The sequence below is a fragment of the Coenobita brevimanus genome, chromosome 97 (genome assembly GCF_032717465.1).
Source record: "Coenobita brevimanus isolate Jiangsu-jjx chromosome 97, ASM3271746v2, whole genome shotgun sequence".
NCBI lineage: Eukaryota > Metazoa > Arthropoda > Malacostraca > Decapoda > Coenobitidae > Coenobita > Coenobita brevimanus.
Window position 1 is genome coordinate 49,884,660 of NC_137050.1, and position 18,183 is coordinate 49,902,842.

Here is an 18,183-nt window from a genome sequence, read left to right on the forward strand (position 1 = left end):
TACAATTACACATCCATTTTCACATACCTGAATAAACACCATTTTCAAAAGCATTCACACGCTTACTAAGTTTACAAATCGATATTAGATCTCTTCGTGTATAATAAGAGTGGTTAATTATAAGGTAATTTAAAAACTTCATTATCAGGCTGACTTTTAGATATCATCATCATCATCATCATCATTTCATTTTTGTTCACTGAAGAATGAGGTGAGGGCTTATATATATATATATATATATATATATATATATATATATATATATATATATATATATATATATATATATAAAATCACTTAAAAAAAATAATGTCCTAAATCGAAAGTGTTAGCTTCTTCAAAGGCGGGTCCGCACATTCACGTCTTTACACCCAAAGCTTCGTTCCCGGACTCTCAGTTTTTTGCATGAGTCCTAATTAGAGGGATCACTATCAGCACCTGGCCATTTGCCCTTTCATACACCATCTTCTCTTGCCTCTCAGTTCAGTGGCAAGTCGTGCACTCCTTTATAAGTTATTTATAATTTCAAGTCATAACTTTTTCATTCGTCTTCCTTCCAGTCTTTCATTGACCCATTAGTAGCATGTAGATCCGAGGATAGGCTACGTAGTCCATGCCTTTACGACGAAAGCAACCGATCACAATTTCAGATTTGCCTTTCTAGTCACAGAACTTCAGAATCTCGCATTCAGTTTCTGCTTATGTGTTTCTTCTTTGAGATCTAACTTGAGAGGCCTACATTTCAGAACCTTGCTCTGAAATTCACGTCATTGATTATCACTTGACAGTTTCGCTCCACCACCCAGTTCGCCGGATCCGACATTCCCCATCAGAGTTTCCCATTTTTGTACTCATATTTTTATGGCACGTTCAGAATGGCCACAGATAAATCGCCTCCGTGTCGTCCTGTCCTCTGCCACTTGGCTGTCCTTCCTCCAACTCGCACTCCATTCTCTCATATCTCTCCTCTCTCCAGTCCATCCCTCCATCTCATCCTTTGGTATAAACACTGGAGTTAAAAATTGCTCTGATGAATCCCATAGTTCCCAGTCTCTATCAGTCAGTCTCCCTCTCCCATCTCATGCACCAGAGAGTTTCAATACTGTATCTCAATTATTGGGCAGCCTTTGGTCATGCAGCTTTACACCCACAGTAGGCATAGGATAAAAGCCCAGCAGATGAATTTTCAAGGTTCTAAATCACTCCCATCTCCACAACACTGTACTCAATGCAACATAGCTTGTGGATGCTTTGAGTACTGAAGCCACGTTCATTTATGCAGCTTTAACCCATTAGCTCCCAGAGTTCCTGGGCGAGGGATTTTGCTGGAAGGATTCTAAGCGTACCGCCCTCCGCTTATCGGCTAATAGTCGCGAAACTCATAGGTCTCTATCCCGGGGTTCCCTTCATCATAAAATTTTGAAAATGCCCAGCTGCGTCCAGTATTGAAGACACTGGGCGCAAGTTTGTTAAACACACACACACACACACACACACACACACACACACACACACACACACACACACACACACACACACACACAGGGTAAACTTTTTCTTATGGATTAGCTTATTAACTCTCCAGGTTCAGACACCCGCCCCTTTCCTTACCTTTTCCTTTGCTGTCACATACCACAGCTTGAATACGCCACATTTCGGTAACCAGACTTTCTTTAATTGTACTGTTGTATATACAGATTACTCCTGTGGTATAAAGACCCTATTTGTTGATTTTCAAGGTTCTACGTGTTCCTCACCCCAAACATTCCTCCAGCCCCCGTTTCTCAAAGCCTGTGAATTTTGCACTGACTCTGGAATTTGTCTTTTCAACTTATCCTGTAACCACTGACAAAATAACAAATGGGTGTATCTTGAAAATGGTGCGTTGCAAGAAAAAACTGACATTTCCTCAGTAAAATAATCAGTTAAAATAATTCCAAGCCAGTATCTGTCACGTTCCCACATGCACACGCTCTGAAAAACCTTTCCTGACATATCACACACTGCGGATACCGTAGTTGAGTGAGCCACCTTTGGTCCTACATCTTTATATGCACAGAATCTCTAAGGTAAAGGGTAAGTGTTTTTATGTTCTGCTGCATTACAACACCCCACTGCTTCCACAGAACACAGCTTGCATTCACCCGGTCTCAGAAATTGGGCCACCTCTAAAAGGATAAATATATGTACATTAGGTGCTGGTGGAGGTCCTGCTTTCTGATTTATAGGGGTCTAGGTCCCTCCACCCCCAGCACATGCTTGCCCATCCCACATCCTCGCCCCCCCCCCCTTCCCTTGTATATCACATTTCCTGGATGCGGTATCTCAGTAACCAGAGCAGCTTTGGTCGTACACACACACACACACACACACACACACACACACACACACACACACACACACACACACACACACACACACACACACACACACACACACACACACACACACACACACACACACACACACACTCTCTCTCTCTCTCTCTCTTTACGAACTCAGCCTCAAATTTCCTGTCTTCAAACACTCTAGCAATTTCTTTACTTTCCTCCTCTTTCTTACACCTTCCTAATGTTCGACTCCTATCCACGTCTCCTGTCACGGTCGAATCAGCTCTAGTATTCTCTTCCTGATAATGCCAGACGATTGTATTCAGCTGATAGTGGGTTATAGGAGCCCGAGTGAGGTATGAATCTTTAAGGACACGATTCTTAGGCTTCACACTCAAACGTCCTTCCGTCCACATCGCCCTTAAGGCTCCTAATCGACAACTATAAGCAGTTCTCTTTAATTCGGACTTCTCCTGTAAACTCTTTCTTACACATGCCCATTGTTCGACCTTTGCCCCGTGTCCACTGGCAGTTTTCTTTCTACCAATCCGCACTCTTCTATCCTCCTTCCTTCCAGTCTCTTTTCCTTTGTTCTTTCTTCTTGTCTCCTTTCTTCCAGTCCCCTTGCCTTCAGTACCCATCTTTCCAGTACGCTTTCATCCAGTCCCGTCGTCCAGTACCCACTCTTCCATTCTCTCTTCTTCCAATCGCGGCATATGACCCTAGCAGTTGCGCCGCCAGAATTTAATTAATGCAATCTTCTTCCAGAATACTCCCCCAGTATCCCTGCTTGTCGTAAAAGGCGACTAAAAGGGTTGGCGGAGGGTTAGTGCCCCTCCCCGGAAAACAACTAACTTAAAAAACAAACAAGAAGCCTCGGACAAGGACTGACCAAACGATGACGACCCAGGACCGGACAAAGGACTTGGTAATGAGTACATAGAATGTAAGAGGAGCGAATGATGAGGTGAAAGAGAGAGAGATTGTCCAGGTGCTTGAGGGTGCGAAAGTGGATATATGTGGAATAACTGAAACAAAATGGAGAGGAGAAAGTGTGAGAGAATGGGAGTATGGATGGGGTATATGTGCAGGAGTAGGTGAGAATGAGAGGCCAAAGGAAGGAGTATGTATTGTTGTGAGTAAAAGATGGAAGAAGAGCATAAGACAGTATGGATCAGTTGAGTCAAGGATTGTGTGGGTAAAGTTGAAGTTGGAATACAAATGTGGGCGATTGCGTGTGTGTATGAGCCAACGCAAGATCGTGCTAGAAGAGTGAGAGAAGAGTTCTGGACAAATGTAGAAGTGTGCATGGAAAAGTTTGGAAGGAGTGAGAGAGTGTTTTTGATCGGTGGTATGAATGGTGAAGTTGGGAATGTGAAGGTAGAGTATAAGAGAGAAGTGGAGGAACGATTGGGCAAATATGAATTGGAGCAGATGAGAGACGTGGAAGGTGTGTGTAGGATATTTACAGAAGAAATATGTGCAGCATGTGATGTGGTGTGTGGAAGGAAGAGAAGACGGAGGGGGGGTGCAAGGAACAGCGTGGTGGACTGAAGAGGTGAAACAGGCTGTGGCACAAAAGAAGAAAGCATACAATGAATGGATGAGAAATAGGGGGGTGGAAGAAGTTGAGAGGCGGAAGAGAGAGTTATATGTAGAAAGAAAGAGAGAGGTGAAAAGATTAGTAAGAGAGAGTAAGATGAGACTGGATGAGGAATTTGGAAGGAATTTGAGTGTAAAGTGGAGGGACTGTAAGAAAATGTTTTAGAAAGAGGTGAAAAGAGTAAGACAGGGTGGAAGTGAAGTTAGCAGGGGAGTGAAAGATAAAAATGGTATATTACTACTGGAGAAGGGAGAAAAAGTGAGCAGATGGAGAGAACACTTTAAGGAATTGTTGAACATAGAGGATGGAAGTAATGCGGGTATAAGTGGCTGGGGAATGGCTGGGAGAAGGAGGGAGGTGAGAAGACAGGAAGAAATCAGTAGGATAGAAGTTGTGGAAGCAATGAAGAAAGTTAAATCGGGGAAAGCCCCAGGAATTGATGGAGTGTGTGGTGAAATGCTGAAGCATGGGGGAGAGATAGTAGTAGAATGGATGTGGACGATGTGCAGATTGGCCTGGGAGGAAGGTAGAGTCCCTGGAGGATTGGAAGTCAGGTATAATTATTCCCTTGTACAAAGGAAAAGGGGAAAAAGAAGTGTGTGGTAATCATAGGGGCATTTGTCTTCTTAGTATAATAGGAAAAGTGTATGGTAGGATACTTATTGACAGAGTTAGAGAAAGAACAGAGAAATTAGTTGGAGAAGAACAGGGAGGCTTTAGGAAGGGAAGAGGTTGTGTAGATCAGATATTCATTCTTAGATCTTTAGTGGAAAAGTTTCTAGAGAAGGGAAAGAAGTTGTATGCGGCTTTCATGGATTTGGAGAAAGCATATGACTGGGTGGATAGACAAGGACTGTGGAAAGTTTTAAGAATATATGGAGTAGATGGGAAGTTGTTGAATGCTGTGAAAGAGTATGTACGATGGTGCTAAGGCTGCAGTATGTGTGGATGATGAACTAAGTGAATTTTTCTCTTTGAAAGTTGGGTTGAAACATGGATGTGTCATGTCTCCATGGTTGTTCAGTCTGTACATGGATGGGGTAATAAAAGAGGTACAAGGTAGGGTAGTGGATGTTGGAGTGGCCCTGGTGAGAGAGGATAGTGTTTGGAAGCTGCCTGTACTGTTGTTTGCAGATGATACTGTGTTGTTGAGTGAAGACGAAGGGGAGCTGCAAGGCTTGGTGGATGAGTTTGGGAGAGTGTGTAAGAAACGGAATCTAACGGTGAATGTAGGGAAGAGTAAAGTGATTGTCTTTGAGAGAGATGAAGTCAGTGAATGTACAGCGAGGTTGGATGGTGAGGAACTGGAAAATGTGAGTACGTTTAAGTACTTGGGTAGTGTGATGAGTAAGGATGGAGGTTTGGAGGGTGAAGTGCTGAAAGGGTACAGCAGGGAAGAAAGGTTGCTGGTTCTTTGAAAGCAGTGATAAGAAACAGGGAAGTGAGCATGGAAGTGAAAAAGTTACTACGTGACAGTATTGTGATACCATCTCTAACGTATGGAAGTGAAGCTTGGACGTTGCTGGAAGGACACAAGTCATGAGTGAGAGCAGTGGAAATGAGTTATTTAAGAGGAGCCTGTGGAGTCACATGGGGAGACAGGCTGACGAATGAGGATATAAAGGAGCGTTGTAGTGTGGATGTGGATGTGATAGGAAGTGTTATGAGGAACACACTGAGGTGGTTTGGCCATGTGGAGAGGATGGAGGGTGAAAGACTGACGAAGAGAGTGTATGTGAGTGAGGTGGAGGGGGGAAGAGGGAGGGGGAGGCCAAGGATGAGATGGAGGGATGGGGTGGAGAGGTATATGAGAGAGGGGGGTGTGAGTTGGGAGCAGGGCAGTGAAATGGCGGGGGACAGGGCGAGTTGGAGGCGATTTGTTTGTGGCCACCCCAAACGGGATTGAGGCTTCTGGCAATAGATAGATAGATAGATTCTTCCAATCTCTTTTCTTCCAGCACTCCTCCTTCCAGTCCCCTTTCTTCCAGTCCTCTTTTCTCCCTGTCCCCGTTTGTTCCAGTCTCCCTTTCTTCCAGTCCCCTTTCTTTTAGTCCCATTTCTTCCAGTCCCCTTTCATCAAGTCCCCTATCTTCAGGTCCCATCTCGTCCAGTCCCCAGTCAACCAGTCATCTTTCTTCCAGTCTCTCTCTTTCTTTCAGTCCCTATCCTTCCAGTTTCCTTTATTCCAGTCCACTTTCTTCCAGTCTCTATTCGTCAAGTGTCCTATCTTCAAGTTCCCTCTCGTTTAGCCCCCTTTCCACCAGTCTCCTTTCTTCCACTTCTCTTTTCAGGTCTTTTTCTTCCAGTCCCCTTTCCTCCTCATGCCCTTCAATGACTCCCTACTCGAGGTCCTCCGGCACCCTCTTTTTCTGGGCCACCGCAGCACAGCCACGTCACCTCAAATAGCAAAAGTCCTCGCAGTTAGGAGTTGTCGGGTCGTAACCATTTGGGCTGCCAGGGGAGTCGAAACGATGGCAGCTAAATCAGGTAGAGGAAAAAGATCCGGAGAAATGCAGCATCGGCAGAGGAGGAGGAGGAGGAGGAGGAAGAGGAGGAGAATGAAGAGAGGAGGAGGAGGACTGGGAAAATTAAGATTGGCGGAATAACATGGGGACGGACAAGAGGGAAAGCGATCCTGTAAGATGAAAGCAAGGGAAATACTAAAGTTGCATTCTTAAACTTCAGATTTCTTGACCCCTTCAATCTGGCGACATATTTTCCACTTTCTGCTATTTACTAAAGATTGTATTTATCTTAGGAGAGAAATGTCAAATTGAAAGTTAGTACAGACTACGTTATCTCGCCCACTACAAACACGCTCTCACAAAAACAGAGAAAGAAAAGAAAGAAAAGAGTGTTCTGGAGGTAGCAAGAACGAAATGGTAAAAACGCTAAGCAACTGAAATTTCACCGTTGAAAATAATACGAAAAGATTACTAAAAAGACTGAAGACTCATTCAGTAGGGAGGCGGAAATCAGGAACCAGGGAGCATGGGAAGGAGAGGAAAATGAAAATGAAAAGGTGTGTAAGATCACGAGGGACTAAAACTGAGAGAGAGAGAGAGAGAGAGAGAGAGAGAGAGAGAGAGAGTTAAAATCTGAATTTAAGAGTGAAAGAAAATGAGAGGGGGAAGGTAAAAGAAAGTGAAAGTAAAAGTGAAATAGGCAGAGTGTGAGAGTTTGAGAATGTGTGTGTGTGTGTGTGTGTGTGTGTGTGTGTGTGTGTGTGTGTAAGAGAGAGAGAGAGAGAGAGAGAGAGGTAGTTACAGATATACAGTATGCATATATATATATATTTGTATGTATGTATTTGTTTGTATTAATGCTTGCCCTCAAAAATTTACAGGACTGACTTATAGCCTTTCCATCACAGAATGTTTGCAAATACCCATATCTTTGTTTCCATATCGATATTGAGTCGAGCCACAATGACCAATTCTGGCCAGAAAGTCGATAAAATAATTTTTCGCATATTATCGTGTGTCGCAATTTCTGACGATTTCGCGCCGTCGCGTCGCGAGCGATCATTTTTTTTTTTCTGACAATCCCCAGACTTACCCTGACATAATGCAAAAAAAAAAAGAATTAGGTGATATGTAATACTGTTCTCGTGAAAGAAACGAAGAAACGCACAGACAGACATACACTTACGCAGCCTGAGTTTGATGATTTTAGATGAATATACTGTATATGTACAGTATGTGTACGTATGAATGCATGCATGTATGTATGTATACAGAGAGAGAGAGAGAGAGAGAGAGAGAGAGAGAGAGAGACAGACAGACAGACAGACAGACAGACAGAGAGACAGAATTTTCTTTAAAAAAAAAAAAAAATAAAGAAGCACCAGGAGAAGAGGAAGCTATATCATATCCTGACGCTGCATCCCCATTTTCTTTACCATGAATTTTCGAGCGGGGTCTTCGTAAATGCCAAGGAAGAAAATAATGAAAAAATTGTCTGAAAATGTGTGACTGTTTCGCCGAAGGGAATTCCCAGTTAAAGCATGACAAGAGAGAGGATGAAACTCTTACTCTTGCTTCACGACTCTTGGAATGAAGGGTTGGATCGGGGGAAAATGGAGAGTAATAACAGAGGCAAAAGTCGAGGAAAACTTTAGTGGAGTGCGTCGGCAGGAGTGGACAGGGGGGGAGGTGGAGGGAAGAAGGGTAACGGGGGAGAAGTGGAGGAAGACTGCAAGGAAATTCCAGTTGAAGAAATAAATACATAAACCCGAGTAAGGCAGCTGATCTCTGAAATTTAAGACTAACAGAGCTTATGATTATTATTTAGAGTTGAATAGGTGTGAAATGTAAACCCTCTCATGGTTAGGTCAACTCCAGTACGTCATTTCATTTACCGCCAGACATTTTTATCCGACTGAGAATTAATCCAAGGACTCGGAGTGAAGTTATGCTCTCCATGTATCCCTTCATGCCCGGGACAAATTGAACAATCTATTATAGTTTACGCCAGACGATTTTATTCAGCTGAGAGAGAGAGAGAGAGAGAGAGAGAGAGAGAGAGAGAGAGAGAGAGAGAGAGTCACATTAACAGTAACATCGTTCGGGTAACTCTAGTATTTTATTCCGGTTTACGCCATGCAATTTTACGTAACTGATAATGAGTCAGTGGAACCTGGGAGTTCATACTGACGCTACTCTGAGAGACGGAGATATTCTAACACTATACTCCAGCAAACACCAGATATATTATTTGTTTGAGAATGAGACACAGGAGCATGAGAGTTAAAATGTAATTAAGAGAGTAGATCCTTTTATATCCGTTCAGTCTTTTCCTACGAGTATTACAGAGGACCAGATTGACACCATAATACTTAGCATTTTCCCTCTAACATTTTACCTGAGTTTTAACACAAATATTAATAATGTTACTGGTACGGGATATATTCATGAATTTTCTTGGAGGTAACTTATCATATTCATCTGAGTAACTCTTTATCAACATTCGGTTTGATAATGCTTTTTTTTTTTTTTTTTTTTTTTTTCAGGACACAAAGCTGCACTGTCCGGGCAAAATCCTCCATTCTTAGGTAAGTAAGCTAACCTACAGCATAATTATGACTTAATTATACTCATTACACTATTTTAAGGGCCCGTTGGTAAATTTAAAAAGCATTTGAAGGAAAATAAATGAAAATCAGACACCCGTTGAGGATTTTGCTTTTTTATTCCATGTACTGTTACTTGAAATAATGACAGTTAGAATTATCAATAAAGCAAGCAGTAAATTAATCCTTGTACAGTGGAAGACACAACTATCTTCCCAAAATCTGACGAATATATTGGGGAAAAATCGAACCATTTGAAACACTCACTAGTAGAGATAGATTTTTCATTGTATTTCGCCAGGTGTAAATTTTCTTTAGCCGGGAATGGAAAGATAGTTGTGTCTTTCATTGTGCGTACAGTGAGCTGGAGTTATCATTAATGCGCTTCCCACGGCCAAAAAGGAAGATGAATTATCGAAGATGTGGACCCCTTAAGTTGTGTTGATGAGAAGTTCTAATTTTACTTCACCACTGGATTGCAAGGTCAGTCGTGTCATTCTTGTTATACGTCTCTGTTATTGAGATAGATATTGCTTCAGACATTTCAAACCTGCAACACATTTTTTTCCTGCTGTTTACCTGTACAGCTTATCGTAGAGACTATCAGGGCTACAGAGGTTTTTCCTGCAAACTCCTTTTCTTATACACGGTGTTCATGTTATCAGAACTATTTGACTTTTTTTTTTTTTTGGGGGGGGGTTAGGTTTATATTAAATCACAGAGAAAGTGCTGCTTAAATTTCATTGCGACCTATAAAGCTCATTTTCTAGTTTCCCTATATTTATTGTACCGGTTGTATGAAGGAAGCTGTGATAAAGCACTTCCATTACATATAACAAGGGCTGTCTATCCGCTGGAACCAGGAGTATCTTTTATCCATTAATGCCGAGACAAGATCAGAAAGTTATCTGAAAATACCCACTTTCTCCCATGATTTTTGTCGTCCATTTGGCAGAGTCGCAGTGCTAGAATAAGTGAAAAATTAATGCACTTTCTATGAATCATGCTGACCAACGTTTGTGATTATTCAGGAGATGCCCCAGCACTGCGAATCTACCACATTTACACCAAAGTCATCAGTATGGGATAAAAGGTAACTGCGAATAAAACCTCCTTTCGCCGAACCACCGCACTGGAGCTGTAAAGTATGTCTGGTCTGTGTATCAGTATCAATTTGTGGAACTGTATACCTCTTCAGCTTAATGAAAACTGACACTGAAGGTTAATATCGCGGTACTCTTTTGTGGCTCTCAGATGAAGGTAGCTAACTCTTCATGGCCGCTGTTGTGTTCATTGTGACCCTAAGACAATGGCCTCCTAAACTTGCGGCAGAACAATCGCCACCTGAGGGACGCACACCTGCAGTGGGTATACTGTTAGCAGGGCCCCATATGGAACTGAATAAAGTAGCAGGTAGACTCGTATGTAAACTCGTGGAAGAAAGGATTCAGCGAGGAAGAGGGTAGAGTGTTTGGCAGACACGTACAGAAACTTCTTGGAGGGGTCACCTTGAGGAAGTGTATATCATCGTATTTACAGTGAAATCGTAAAAATCAGACACCTAGGAAGTGCGTAGACTTGAATGTAAAAAAAAAAAAAAGTTAGACTCGTAAACTCGTGGACAAAATTAATCGAGGAAAAATGGCAGACTTGTACAATAACTCAGGGAAGAGATACATAAAAAGTAGTTTGACAGGTAGACGAGACACACCGTGAATGATTTTTTTTTTTTAATGCAAGAAAGAAGGAACCAGAGGCCAGGAGACCGCAAACCGTTCCCCACAAAAAAAAAAAAAAAAAAAAAGAGAGAGAGAGAGAGCCAAATTTAAGATCCGTTCATTTCGAGATGCCTGGACACACTACGTTCGAAAGACTGGGGATCATAGGAAGTAGGAAATACAGACAGAGGGAGACAGTTCCAGAGTTGTTGGACTTGTCTGAATAATCGTAGAAATGACTGGCCAAGGAATCAGGCGTACTCGTAAATCACCCCTAAAAACAACTCGTGAGGAACAGGACGGACAGACACACAAATTCTTGGAAAGTATTTGGCGAAGTAATGGGTGGAGGGATTAGGAAGGATTTAGCGAGGAAGTACTCATAGGCAGGTTTTTTATCATTCGAGGAAGCGATTCACCAAAACAACAGGTATAGCCATACTAATCTGAAACGGGTAGATTCCTATAATGAACTTGTGGTAGAGACTTGCTATGGAAGTAGGTAGAAAGGAGGGAGGGACTTGTAAAGAAATGAGGTAGCTTAACATTCAGACTCATGCAGGGGTGTCACCGAGGAAGCAGTTAAGCACGTGTAAACCGGAGATGTCCTTAGACCCGTAAAGAAACTCGAGGAAGAGAGTCACCGAGAAAGTTGATAGAATATTATATAATTCGTGAAATGGACATAAAAAAATAGGATAGGCAAGTGGCAGGAAACAGGTAGACACGTATACTAACTCGTGGGAAGATGTGGAGAAGATAGAGAGCGAGAGACTGACGAAGAGAGTGTATGTGAGTGAGGTGGAGGGTGGGAGAGGGAGGGTGAGGCCAAGGATGAGATGGAGCGATGGAGTGGAGAGGTATATGAGAGAGGGGGGTGTGAACTGGGAGCAGGGCAGTGAAATAGCGGGGGACAGAGCGAAATGGAGGCGATTGTTTGTGACCACCCCTTACGGGATTAAGGTGTCTGGCAATATATAAATAGGCTGTAGATAGGCGACTCATCGAGAATGTAGATGGATGGAAGAGACCTAGGAATAAGGTGTGTGTGTGTGTGTGTGTGTGTGTGTGTGTGTGTGTGTGTGTGTGTGTGTGTGTGTGTGTGTGTGTGTGTGTGTGTGTGATATACGGAAGAAATGGGTAACCAGGTGGGAAGAACTTACCGGGAAAATGAGCAGACCTGTATTGAACATTATGAACACCGAGGTAATGAGTAGCCAGGTAGGAGGGACATAGCTAAGAACTAAGGGCGTGTACAGACTCACCGCGGGAGTGTTTAGCGGAGACGGCGAGGACGGTGGAGGCGAGCTGTGAGTCTTCAGAGAGGACTGCGCAGTAGCGAGATGCGGTGAACTCCACTAGCGGGCCCCCTGACTCAGACACAAGGCGCGTCGCTGGAGGGGACAGACAGGCACGGGTTAATGGCAGACAAAACAGACATGGGAGGTTGGGTAAACTAGGGACGCAGATAGATAGATGGATGGATATGCGGACAGGTATAGTTAGTTATATTAATAAACAGTTTGACTTCATAGATAGATACAAATACATCTAGGCAAGTACAAAGATGTATAGGAGGAGGTAGAGGTAAAAAGACATACGCTGTGGGGTGACAGACAGATGGATAGACGGACGGACAGGTATAGTTAGATATATTAATAAACAGTTTGACTTCATAGGTAGGTAGATAGATAAAGATTGATTACTAGGCAAGTACAGAGGTATAGGAGGAGGTAGAGGTAGGGAGACATACACTGTGAGATGGAAATTTTATACAAAGCCTGGTATGTATTTCAGCTAAAGATAATAGATGATGAGAATAAAACAGACGACAGAGAGAGAGAGAGAGAGAGAGAGAATTACTAGCTAAACTGTAAGAAACAAGAACTGCATAAAAATACGGAGAGGGAAAAAGAGAACAACTTTCAACATTACTCTCCCCGTACCGCATCTTTCCCGGCTCAGAAACATAACCTTTTCCCAGGAGATATAGCTTTTAATTTCCATTTGGCTAAGTAGCTCTCCTTTCTCTTAACTTCCAGGAACATGCTTTCATAATCCCTGAAATTACATCAGTGGTAATTTTCTGCTGGTTGCCTTCCAAAGTAGTCTACCATGAAATGAGTTTAGGAGGATATTTTTACTACCTCAGCACAAGTTACTGTACGCATATATCTTCCCAAACCAAGAGTCGTTTTCTCGTTGCCATGTAGGATATCGTTACACCACATCTTTAGCGATTCATTTTTCGTATAGAATGTCTTAATAATTTTTTGCGTACTATATCAGTATCAGCTCAGTTTGGATCGGTATCGTATAAAATTATAGGAAGATATAACATGCAGAATAAATCGCTGAAGCATAGTGTTTACGAAATCTCCTAAAGTCCAGTCTTGTGTCAGATGCAGCTTCAGCACAGAATACCAAAGCATCAACCAGGTAAACCGTTTTTCTTAACATTCAGGTAGTGTTGTGCATTTTTTTTTTTTTTCGTACATTGGCTCATGACTCTACCTCAGATCCTTCAAGCACACATTAAAGAAAAGTAAACCAAAGTCCAGAAACAGCATCATCACATCAACTCAAGCGTCAGTTAAGTTAATCATTTAATTCCCCAAGTTCAGGTACTGGCTATTGCAGGATTAGCATTTTTCTTTTTTACCTTCTCTCACAAACGCAACCTCAGGTCCTTCAGACACAGCTCAGGGAAATAAACCAAAGCCCGCTAACAGCATCATCATCAACGCTACTCAAACGCTTCAAGTAGTATTGCGCGATTTTGCTTGTGTACCACCGCCCACAAACACTCAACTGGGCCCCATCAAATGCATCTCAGAGAAAAGTAAAGCAAAGGTCACTATCATCATCATCATCATCACAAGTACTCAAACGCCTCATCTGCTACTCGCGGCCTCCAACTTTGCCCGACGCACACATACAAACACACTCGGGCAGAAACACAAAGGCTGACTTCCGCATCAGTGACTCAAACAAGATCCAACTTCTCTTCCCCATTCCCCACCTCCTCCTCCACCCCTCACCTCCTCCTCAACCCCTCATCTCCTCCTCCACCCCTCACCTTCCACCGCCTACGCCTCCTCTTTCTCGTCATTCTCACTCGCCAGGAAACCTCGAAAACCAAGACATTGATCCCTCGCGCCGCTGTCTCACAATAGTTTACATGTGATTGTGTTGGAGTCTCAGACCATGAACGTAATGCGGGGATTCTGTTCATGTTCTCTTACTTTTCCCATCCACTCAGAAACTTGTCAACTGAAAACAATTATCTTTACTCTGTTCCTCACGATATGTTTACGTGTGAATCTCTTGGTGTCTTTAAAAGTTAACGTGGTACCGGGAATTTTCTTTTGCTCTCGACCCTTTCCCTACTCGTTCGGTAACTTGTCAACTGAAAGATGCTATCCCTCAGCGTCTGCTACCTCACTATGTAATTCTTGTGAGTAGCCTATCTTCGACTGACTTCGATCATCGACCATTCCCAACTGGCTCGGAAAATTGCAAACTAACACACGTAAAATGACCGTCAGCCTTTGCTAGGGATTGGAGGATAGGGGAAAATAATACTTCTTTGCAGACGTTGGAAAAATGTACGGATTCGTATTATCCCATTTCGCTTATTTGTATGACGACATGTAACCCCCTAATTCTTTTTTTAAAGCCAAATAAAGAAAATATTAAATTTGTCTTTTTCTGTTTGTCTAAAGATCAAGTATTCCAGGCCTGAAGTTAATCTGATGGAGAAATAAAGGAATGGCATCCAATTTGACATGTGGTTTTGGAACAGAGAAAACGAAAGAAGAACGAGGGCATATACGATCTCTGCTACATACTGGAGACCATTAATATCTCTGTCCGTTGCCTCACAGTATACTTACTTTGGAGTTTCACTGAATCTTTAATCACAAACGTAATATGGGGAATTTTCTCGTCCTTCGACCTTTCCCCATTCACTCGGAAACGTGTAAACCGAACACACTAATATCTGCCTCCTCTGGCTCACAGCGCTTTCATGGGCGTCTCTCGTGTCCATAACCGGGAATGCCTTATCAGGATTTTCTTGTGCCCCTGTGTACTATCTCCATTCCCTGGCTATCACTTCCGCATCTGGTGCTCGTATTCACTCCCTTATCGTGGTTGCTCAGAGGTTTGGCTGGAATTAATTAAGCGTAATGCCCTTTGACACCATCTTAATGTGACACTAAGGATTGCGATTGGCCTTTCCGATCAGCATAATGGGCCTTGTCGTATATCCGTTATGGGCTCTGAAATGGCAGGCCATTGTCATTCAGTTGCAGAGCTTATACTCGGGTACCACCACCACCACCACCACCACCACCACCACCAACAACAACAACAACAACAACAACAACCCGCCCACCCACCACCACCACCACCACCTCCGCCGCTGCCACCACCACCAACCTGAGCTCTTTTAAGTACTTAGCAGGGAGTGAGCAAGGCATCAGAAAACAAGGAAAGAGAATGCATGATAGAGAAGGCACCATCAGCAGCTTCCCCATTGAAATGGGCCAGATACTCATTTACTTAAAATTCAAGCTCCTGGAATCCTGGCTTTACCTCCCAGGCCTAACCAGCTGCACATATTTTTTCTATATTGATGCGGTTCACACTACCTGCTAGATAAAGGAAACCACATAAAGATAAGTATAATAAAAAGTATAATTATCTGACGCCGAAAACTCATTACAGACCCACCTCATATAATTAGTGGGCAACGGGGAACGCTTTATGGTAATTAGGATTCGTAGATCACATTTTAATAACTCTGCTCCCTTCCTCCCTTATCGTAATCTGCATTTCTTATCAACACTCGCGCCTCCCCTGCTGTCTGTCATGAACACGCACCCTTATCACTGGCCATTACCTCTCATATCGCAGCTAAAAAACGCTCCCTCGCTTCATCCTCACTTACCCTTCCTCTCTGTTTGATATTTACCTCCCTGCTCCTTGGTTCATATCTCATCGCAATCCATACACTCCCCACTGCATCATCCGTCATCCCATTACCCCATACTAACCCATTACTGTCGTTCAGTCCCATTATTAGTGACAATCTACCGTTCCCCATCATTACACGTTTCCATTATGCCCTCCAAATGCTTCCTGCTTACTCAGCTCTCCTTCATCACCCCCTCCATCAACAACGCCCCAATCCATCACCTACTAATGTCACCCTCATCAAAATCCCACTTTTTACGACTTGTTTTGTCACCAGTGTCAGTCTATCACATTTTACTCGTTATTTTCCACCCATCAATCAACCACTTTTTACTTGTGATTTTTTCCCCATCAGTCAATCACTTTTTACTTTATTTTTTTTTCCTTTTTTCCCCGACGGCGTCTTATAGGGTAATCCGTAAATAGCGCCCCACCAGTAACTCACTTGGTGGTATCTTGGTTTGGATGCTCAGGCTGCAGGTGTGGGCGTGGATTAGGCGCTAGGAGTAAGGAATTAATAAACGATGCAGGGTAGACTGAGCCCTTCCCACAACACACTAGAAATCAGGCAATAGTGGAAGGAAAGTGTTGCACGTGGACCAATGTATTATGCTTGTTATAGTCACAATTTTCCTCAGCTTAAGAAAGGTATTTGAAGTGAGCGTTTTTAGTCATCAAGCCCTGAAGTGCTAGTGGTTTTTCCTCATTAAGCCCTGAAGTGCGAGTGGTTTTTCCTCATTAAGCCCTGAAGTGCGAGTGGTTTTTCCTCATTAAGCCCTTAAGTGTGAGTGTTTTTTCGTCAGTAAGCCCATAAGTGCGAGTGGTTTTTCCTCATTAAGCCCTTAAGTGTGAGTGGTTATTCCTCTCATTAAGTCCTTAAGTGCGAGTGTTTTTTTCTCATCAAGCCCTTAAGTGCGAGTGGTTTTATCCTGTCATTAACCCTTTAAGTGCGAGTGGTTTTTCCTCTCATTAAGCCCTTAAGTGCGAGTGGCTTTTCCTCTCAGTAAGCCTTTAAGTGCGAGTGGTTTTTCCTCATCAAGTCCTTAAGTGTGAGTGGTTTCTCCTCATTAAGCCCTTAAGTGCGAGTGGTTTTTCCTCTCAGTAAGCCTTTAAGTGCGAGTGGTTTTTCCTCATCAAGCCCTTAAGTGCGAGTGGTTTTTCGTCAGTAAGCCCTTAAGTGCGAGTGGTTTTTCGTCAGTAAGCCCTTAAGTGCGAGTGGTTTTTCCTCATTAAGTCCTTAAGTGCGAGTGGGTTTTCTCTCATTAAGCCCATCAATGCGATTGGATTATCTTTGAGCAAATAACACTGTCTAGAAGTAACAAACATAAAAACTGATAAAATTACCGATGTTATAATGAGGGAAGTAAGAAGTGAGCCTAATAAATCATTGCTTAACCTACTTGTCTCCATCACTACATATTTGCAGTTAGATTTCTGTGTCGTGTTGACTCGCTTATAGGCCCCCTTCGGCGGCCTTTCCGCTCGATGTCAAAAGGCCAGAAATGAGTCATAACTCGGGAACCTGTGGCCCGATTGGACTGGAAATTGTTTTATTCTTCAGGTTGGAGTATTTTAAAGGTACCTTGCTATAAAAAAAAAAAAAAAAAAAAAAGGCACTACGTTGCGCAGTTTGGGTGTGTTACGGTAACTTCAATACAGAGAAAGTGGTCCTCCTAAAGGCCGCCGAAGCCGCTCGATGTCAAAAGGCCAGATAATAGTCATAACTCGAGAACCGGTGGCCCGATTAGACTGGAAACTGTTTTATTCTCCAAGTTACAGCATTTTAGCGGTACGTTGCTCTGACAAAAATTACGCTACAGTTCTCCGGTAATGCTGTGTTGCGGTAACAAATGGACAAACCAACAAACGTACAGAAAACTGATCATTATAATATAGATGACGCACTGAGAGGAAAGGGAAAAATGTCCATTATTTTGGCCGCCAGTCTCGTCAGTGAGATAATGGCAAGGACGAATTATAAAAAGTTGTCATAGTCTCTAGGCTATTTTTAACCCTTCACTGCCAAATATTAACCATGATCTGAATGAAGTAGGCTGGCTTTAACAACAGATATAGATAGATAGATAGGTAGATTGATGGCATAGATATATAGTAACAGAGAGATAGGTAGGTACGTACGAGAGAGAGAGAGAGAGAGAGAGAGAGAGAGAGGAGGCAGGGGGAGGGAAGATAGCTCGTAAAAGGCAATCAGGAGAAGGAAGTAATGGAGAAAAGATTGGAGTTGGATTACGAAAGAAAGAGTGTGAGATGAAGAATTATACATTATTATATGTTGAGAGGAAAACGGAAGAGAAATGAATGTAAGGTGAAGATCAATGTATTTTTATGGTGAAAATTGAGTTAGGAGATTTATTATTTAGTGGAGGAAGAGGAATTAAGTTTACATTAGATTTATGTGTCTGTTTTATGAGTTATTTTTATGCACTTATTTTGTGAGGTAATAAGAACAGACAACCAATT

At 42.7% G+C, this 18,183-nt stretch overlaps 1 protein-coding gene across 1 annotated transcript in view; it reads right to left on the reverse strand.

Moving 5' to 3' along the window:
- Window positions 1-18,183, reverse strand: part of LOC145413695 (putative neural-cadherin 2) — a 133,646-nt gene that overhangs the window by 107,415 nt on the left and 8,048 nt on the right. Inside the window, exon 2 of the mRNA XM_080283350.1 lies at window positions 11,988-12,116. Within this exon, the coding sequence (XP_080139476.1) occupies window positions 11,988-12,116 (129 nt within the window). The remainder of the gene's footprint in view (window positions 1-11,987; window positions 12,117-18,183) is intronic.